Source organism: Mangifera indica, chromosome 20 (assembly GCF_011075055.1).
Source record: "Mangifera indica cultivar Alphonso chromosome 20, CATAS_Mindica_2.1, whole genome shotgun sequence".
Lineage (NCBI taxonomy): Eukaryota > Viridiplantae > Streptophyta > Magnoliopsida > Sapindales > Anacardiaceae > Mangifera > Mangifera indica.
Window position 1 is genome coordinate 7,540,084 of NC_058156.1, and position 7,886 is coordinate 7,547,969.

Below are 7,886 nucleotides of genomic sequence, written 5' to 3' on the forward strand. Positions count from 1 at the left end.
TATTTGAATGTAATATTCTAATTTGATTTTTTTCTTAATTATTGCACAACAAAAAGTGTACATCTTTACCTCAAAAGATTTTTTATTTCTCCACTAAATTCAGAGTTATAAAACCTGCACATTTGACTACTTATTTGGGCAATTTAATCAATCTTTTTGTAATCCTTTATATATTTTACTTTTATCAGAATATACATATATATATATATATATATATATATATATTAATTTAACCAAATACAACACTGATTTCTACTAATATATGCGAAATCAAATCAAATGCACCCTAATAAGTACCACAAAACGAATCCCCATTTGAAAAATTGATGCCTTCCGGATTCAAACTAAAATACATGAACAACTCACACATGAGAATGCAATGTCAAAGGACCTACTGCGAACTATTGTTATGTCTTGCGAAGGCTTCAAGCATGAGAACAAGAAAGTAGGTTCATCTCAATCAAAAGCTTAGAATTGCATCAGTGGACACATAGAATGTGAGGGCAGGTATTAGTCAGCTACAAACCCAGGTTTAGAAATCAAGGACTCCAGTTCCTCGGCTTTGTCATCACTAAAGTCAAGGGTAGCCATTATCTTGTGACCAGCTGAATCCACTTCCGACCAAATGCCAAGAAGCAAATCACATGTCGTTAGTTCTCCACTATCACCTGCGATTGGCAGATTGTTTAATCAATTGAAGTGCATCAGTTAAATTCTACAATGTGAACCCCAAAAGAGAGAGAGAGAGAGATGAATGTGTAAACTGCATTACTGTTCATACCGTAGGATACACCACATTAAGAATCAATTTATCAGAGAGACATAAAAGTATACGTTTAATAACCAAAAAGGCATAAAATCATTGAATAAGAAGAACTACTTTAAACATCCCAGCTTCATAAGATGATAAGCATATGTGCTATGCAGTAACTAATCAGGAAGAGAAACAATTAGCTGCATTAAGAGTTCTCAGCATACTATGTGAATCCAGATTGCATTTGAAGTAAAAGCCATTATGATGAATGCCTAGCAACTGTCTCATAATAATAATAATAATAATAATAATAATAACAATAATAATAATAATTGTACTAATAATATAATTATAATAATAATAGTAATGGCAATAGAAACAGTAATAATAATAGTAAGAGTTTCGAGTAAGAGTTACACTAATACTAATAATAATTGTAATAGTAACAGAAATACTAATAAGAATACCAACAGTTACACAAACACTAACACTAATAATAGTGTGCATTCTAGAAAGTTTGAAAGGTTATTATTTTCTGCTGACAGCTCATACATTTTGCATTTAATCAAAGTAAATGATGGATTCTACACTAAAATTTTATGTAAATAAAATCATTCTACTATCTAAGTACTATGATGAATCAATCATATACATTGTAATTGGTATTCACTCTGTCTCTAGTAGGATTACGACAATAATTAATTAAATAAGTTGATTACGATAATGTTTGATAGGATAATAATTAATATTTGATGAAGATGGAGAGAGGAAGAAAAGGAAAAATATTATTTAAAGTTTTGGGTGGCCTTTGGTTGATTAGGAGGCAAGGACCTTGGGGGAAGCTAGTGCCTTTTGCTTTGAAGTGTTTGAGCAGATTTATATGGGATCCTATCAAATTAGTATCAGAGTAGTTACGATTTCTAAAATAGGAAGGATTTATGTTGTGAAGGATGGGATCGAGGAGTCGATGTTTGTTCAGCGACTCAGAGAAACAAAGGCTCAAGCTAAAAGGGAGAAGGGGACTTGTCTCTTCTGTGAGAAAGAAGCCGAATTGAATCCATCACTGTAGATTCAAGTCATTGGCTATACTGCTAGAATGTGAGGACAGATCAAATGGTGGAATCTTGGTGTGAGTGACGACAAGCTAGAGAAGAAAGGAGAAGTTGATTGGTTTTTGACCTAGAGGATTCATGTGGTGGATGGCTAGAATCTCACAATTCCACTAAGATTGAGGCCATATATGATATTCTTGATGCATTTTCAATGACATAGATGATTGAATCTTCCAAGATGATTGTTGCAAAAGCATTATTGAAAGTCAACATGATTGAGCTCGAAGATACAAGATTGGAAAAGACGATTCAGGCAATGGAGATGCCCTAATTTGTTTTAAAAGTGGTGAGAGAGGCATAGAAGTTTGAGGAAGACGACAAGATTGAAGTTGGATCTAGAATTCTCGGTAGTGGATGATGTCAAATCTAGCAAGAAAAGGGTCGCAAGATTGAGATTTAGGGCATATGCAATTGGACTTAGGACAAATGACATCGACGTGGTGCATCTGACAATAGTGAACAACACAAGGGTGACTTTTCCAACCACTGGTAGCAATTAGAGAAATGGCAAAATGGATGAATTTTTTTTCAAATTGGGTAAGAAGGAATGTAAACGAAAAAAATACGAGCTAGTTTAGTCATCAAAATGGGTGTATAAAAAACAAAAATAAAAAATTTAACGACTTTCCAATTTTTCAACCTTGAAGACAAGATGGTTTTCAAAATGACAAATAATGTTAAAATCATAATAATAATTAATTAAGATAATAATTAGTTAAAATAATATTGATTAGGATAATATTTGACAAGATAATAATTAATATTTGATGAAAATTAGGATAGGTTTAGGATATTAATAGAATAAAAGGAGCCAAGTGGATGGAAGGAGGAGGAAGGGAAAAATATTGCACAAGGTTTTGGGCAACGTTTAGCTAATTAAGAGGCTACAATCTTGAGAGAAGCTAACACCTCTTATTGCCAGCATTATTCATACTAGAATGTTTACATTGATTTTTGTAAATTTCTATCAATCTCCAACCAAGTAATCAAGAAAGTTAGTCTCTACTAACTAACTAAGACTAACATAATGTAGGAAAAATTTGTAAATATAATATCAATACAAAAAGCCCTAGATGTGTAGTTTGCAAACTAGTAAGCCAAATCACAAACACTTAAGACTTTTTGGATATATAAAAACATCAGCTTCCAAAACATCATGTACATTTGCATTATGAAAGCATACATAGGAAAAAAATGGTGCTAAGATTATGAGATTCTATGTTGACTGCTTAATTCACACTAGTGAGAATGCTTTGAACTCCCAAATGAGTGAACCAAAATGCAACAAGGCATAGGAAGTTGAAGGCAACCCTCTACCTCTATGTGTTTTACTTTTGACAAACTGCATTTGCACAAGCTTAGACATCGAATTAGAAATTTTGAATCATAGAACACATTCAAGCAAAAAATCAAACATTGAATTTCAGGGTAACTATTTGGCTATAAAAATATGTTGAGTTTATCTCAACCGCCAAATGCCTTTCATTGATTTGCCTAATTATTCATGGATCAGTTCATCACTAATATAATAATGAAAGACTGAATTTTTATAATAGAAAAAAATTACTACACCAACCAATACATCTTCAAATCAGAAAATTTGTTAGAACCAACCAGATTTTAGCTTTTTATCAATCGCCTTATCAATGGCCCTTCGAGCAGCTTCAGTCAAAGGAGGATGCTCAGGACTAAAAAAGTACATCTCACCCTTACCAAGCAACTTGACAGTCTCTTCACGAACCTTGGAGAGTGTTACTCGATTAGCCCGTAGAAATTTTGCAGCTTCACTGGTACCTATATACCAAATCAAAACATTTCATATGATTTCTAATCATTACATGATTCACCATACAATACTTCTTCCAAAATAATACATTGTAAGTAACTCTAAAATATGTTATATGAAAAAGTCAAATTACATGCACTCAAATATTCCACATCAGTTCACCTTCCACTTCACTATTCTGAAGCAGCAATGTATCCCTAGTCTATTCTCAACACTGGCAGTTTCAAGATTGCAAAAAATGAGTTTTAACAATGGCTTTAACAGCAATTGAATAGCCATTTCTGTGGTTGGCCCTCAGATTATACAATGTCAAAGATACCTCATCATTTTGAAGTACCAATCCTTCAAACAAATTAAAGTAAAAGCAGAGAGAACTGAAAAGTCCATCAAATGCAACACAAAATTGATATCATTACCTTCTTTTATTTTATCAATTGCCTCATAATCATTTGTTCCACCAGGAAAAAGAAAAAAGCATTCAATTTAACACAGTAGCTAGCAGGTCTGCATAAGTATGTCTTCCTTCTTCATCCACATCATTCAAATAGCATAAGTAGGACACAAAATTGGTTTTTAAAAAAAAAAAAAAAACCCTTTCGCTTCACCCCATTAATAGATCTTCAACAATGAAAATTATAAGCTTTCAGTTCTTATGAAGAACCAGAACCCATTGAAGCTGGAATCTCTTTCTCAAAGGCCGCTTGAATTCATAACAGTGTATGCATAAACACAACTATGAAAGAATTTAGTTTAACAACAACATCTGGGAGCATCCATTTATGTTCACTTACAAACGGTATAGAAGTCACAAGCACAACTAAGCGATAAGTTTTCAGAAATTTATGCTCTAACAAATAGAAAAATACGGTGAAGCTAAAGAATTGCGATTGAAACAAACCCTCAATCAAGATCCCCATAAGAAGAGCTTCAGTTCCAGTATTTGGGTACTTGAGTTTCCTGGCTTCCAACTCAGCCATAACAAATGACTTTATTGCTCTACATGACCATCTATAATTCCAAGAAAAACAAAAACAAGAACCAAATTTTCAATCTCCACAAACGAAAATTAAACTACATTAAATCAAACATTCAACGAAAACTCACTTGGGAGCTGACGCACTACCAATCGTTGCCCTGTAAATAACAAAATAATAAAGAAAACCTTAAATTACAATTTAGTTCAGCATAAATACCATTCTACACGATTAGAAGAAAAAATGAGGTGGGAAGGTAGTGATTACGCGGTAGGTAGGCTAGACAAGACGGTGGCCGCGATGGGGCGGCGCTTTAATCTGTCGGGTTTGAGATGTGATGATTGAAGAGAGAGAGTGTTGCTTTTTAGGATAATCCTGGCACCTATTAGCCATTTTTTTTGTGGAAAGGGAGATGATGGACAGTTCTTTTTAGCTGTAGAATTCAATTGAAGAATTTGGAGGGTGGGAGGAAGATTGCAGAGAAAGTGAGCGGCCATTTCTTTTTAGCTTCTGCAGTTCGGAAAATGGGTTTTAGGTGCAAATAGAAAAACGGGTCGGAACTGCTGAGCTCGCGGATTCAAAACCTCGGGCCTGGACTGGCCCGCTGTTTTTCTTTTCAGAATGTGTTATTTCTGCTTGGACATGGTAAACGGGCAGGTCGGATTGGGGGTAAAGTGGGTTCTGATTGAATTATCCAGATAATAATTTTTAAAATCCATATTCAGTCTCGGGCGTACAAGTCAACCTACGAGTTATTCTCTAATATTAATTTTTTATTTTTATTATTTTTATTATTTTCATATATTTATTTTATAATTTTCAATATTTGTTTTAAGTATATAAGTATTTCGTACATGAATAAAAATTTAACTCAAATTATAAAAAAAAATTTCTATAGATTTGAAGAATTTTAGCATTAAATACGGAATAAACATTTATAATAAGGTGTTTATTGTTCATATTTTTTAAATTTATTTTTAACACAACAAATTCTTCAATTTTATGATGGATTTGAGTTTATTTTACGTCAAAAAAAGAAATATATAAAATTTATGTTTGGTGTGTTATAAATTTGATATTAAAGAGAAAGAAAAAGATGAATAAAAAAATAACAGGACATGCAATACTCATGCAGACATACCTGATTCATTTACAAAAATTCATTACTCGTAGATATAGATCTAAAACAAGTGTGAATCTATAAATTTAATATTCATACCCATCTTTAAACGGGTTATCCACTGGGCTAGTGGAAGACGCTCTTGTATTGTCATATCTATTTACGCTTAACCCCTCAAATATGTTTTTAAAAAAATTAATTATCAAGTAAAATTCTAACATTTACACTAATCCTGATCACTAGTCGGTTTGGCCCATAAACCGAACTAAAACTAGTCCATGTAAAATCAAAACCAGAATTGTCAAAATTGAAACCAACCTAAACTAGAACCAGATTCTAATGGTTCAATTTTAGTTTTGAATTTTTTGAACTATTAAACCATTAGTTCATGAATTGATGGTTCGAAGATTCATAAACCGGTTTTTTTATGTTTAAATTAAAAAAATTTGCATAAACCGACAAATACAAATGTTTTAAAACATTTGCAGGGGAGGACCAGGTCCCTGCAAATGTTTAAAATATGGTCATTAGGCGGCGTAGGCCTTATTGTTTTTAATTTTTTTATTTTTTATATAAAATTTTACTTATAAATACTATTCTATTTTCAAACTCTCTTATTATTCATTTCTCATTTTTCATTTACTTAATTTTTGATATTTTTTTAATCTTTCAATCAAATTATCTCAAATTCAATTGAATTCTCTCTTCATTTTTATCAATTCTAATTTTAATTTGTATAATTTAATTATTATTATCTTTCTATTATATAATTTCATAATTAATTATAAAATTTATCTCTATAATTAATTTTATTTATTATCTATTATTATTATTTTTACCGTTATTTTTTATAATTAATTATATAATTTATTTTATTTATATCAAAAATTAGCAAATAGAACTACATAGATTTTGATTCTTCCAAACCCCAAGAGGATACGTAGGAAGTTTAATTAAAAATTAAATCCAAGTTTTTTCTTTAATTTTTTTAATTATTAATTATTATAATTATTAATTAAAAAATAAATCAAGAGTATGAATCAGAATCGATGGGTCAATGTCTATTTCAAATCGGGGTCATAAACCAGAACCGTTAATTCTGAATCAGTTACAAACTGTCTTATAACAGTTCCAATTCAAGATTCTTATTTTTTTAAACTGTAAACCAATGGTTTCGAATCAAAACCGCAGGTTCATGAACCACGGCCAAGTTTATTTTACATCTAAAGTACTTTAATTTAAAGCTTTTAAAACTTTAAATTAAAGTATATCGATATAAAATACAACTTAATTAATTTTATTATTAAAAAAGGTTATAATATAAAGTATAATTTAAAATTGATTATATTATAAAAAAATAAATTTATATTGCCAACATTGTTAGCAATTGTACTCTCTAGTGTTAGTGTAATAATTCTTTGAGTGATATTATACATATTCATTTTAAACACATAAATGTATACATATTTATATGTATTATTATATGATTAAGAGTTATTTTATTTTTAATTTAAAATCATTTAATCATATGATAACACATATAAGTGTATTCAGAATAGATATATATAATTTTATTGTAATCTTTTTTAGTTAATACATAATTTAGTAAAGCTTCAAGAATGGTAAAATATTCTGTTTTAAAACTTATCAATTTTGTTGTCAGAAGCAATTATTTTTCAAATAATGCATCATTATACTCACAAAATTTGTTTTTGATCTAGCAACCCATACATCATAATTAAGTGCAATAAATATATTTTTAAAGTTATCAATTTCCTTTTTTAGTTTAAAATTATATTTATGATAAAGTTTTTACTTTATCTTTTTCAGTTGTATCTCTAGTAACAAGGGGGATTGTGGATAAAAAGTAATTCTAACCATATTAGAAAAAAAAAAAAAAAAAGGAATTGATGAATTCATAGCAATTTTGAGTTTTGGTACTTTTTATAGTGCAACTTGTGCATTAGATTTGGAATGTTTGGATTTTGGGATTGATAAAATGAATCCAACGTGTCCACCTGTTGAGTAGTTTGAGTAAGAGGAACATAAATGTCGAACAATAAAACTATGTATATCTATTTTAAATACATAGATGTATACATCTTTGATGTATATCATCATATGATTAAATATTTTTAAA

At 30.2% G+C, this 7,886-nt stretch overlaps 1 protein-coding gene across 1 annotated transcript; it reads right to left on the minus strand.

Moving 5' to 3' along the window:
* Positions 1 to 294: 294 nt before the first annotated feature.
* On the minus strand, positions 295 to 5,150 carry LOC123204957 (ATP-dependent Clp protease ATP-binding subunit CLPT2, chloroplastic-like). Its single transcript, XM_044621783.1, has 5 exons — positions 4,894 to 5,150; positions 4,757 to 4,786; positions 4,551 to 4,660; positions 3,481 to 3,660; positions 295 to 668 (listed from the first exon to the last, which is right to left on the minus strand). The coding sequence occupies exons 1-5, from the start codon at positions 5,121 to 5,123 to the stop codon at positions 511 to 513; spliced, it is 708 nt and encodes a 235-aa protein (XP_044477718.1). The 5' UTR covers positions 5,124 to 5,150; the 3' UTR covers positions 295 to 510.
* Between the last annotated feature and the right edge of the window lie 2,736 nt (positions 5,151 to 7,886).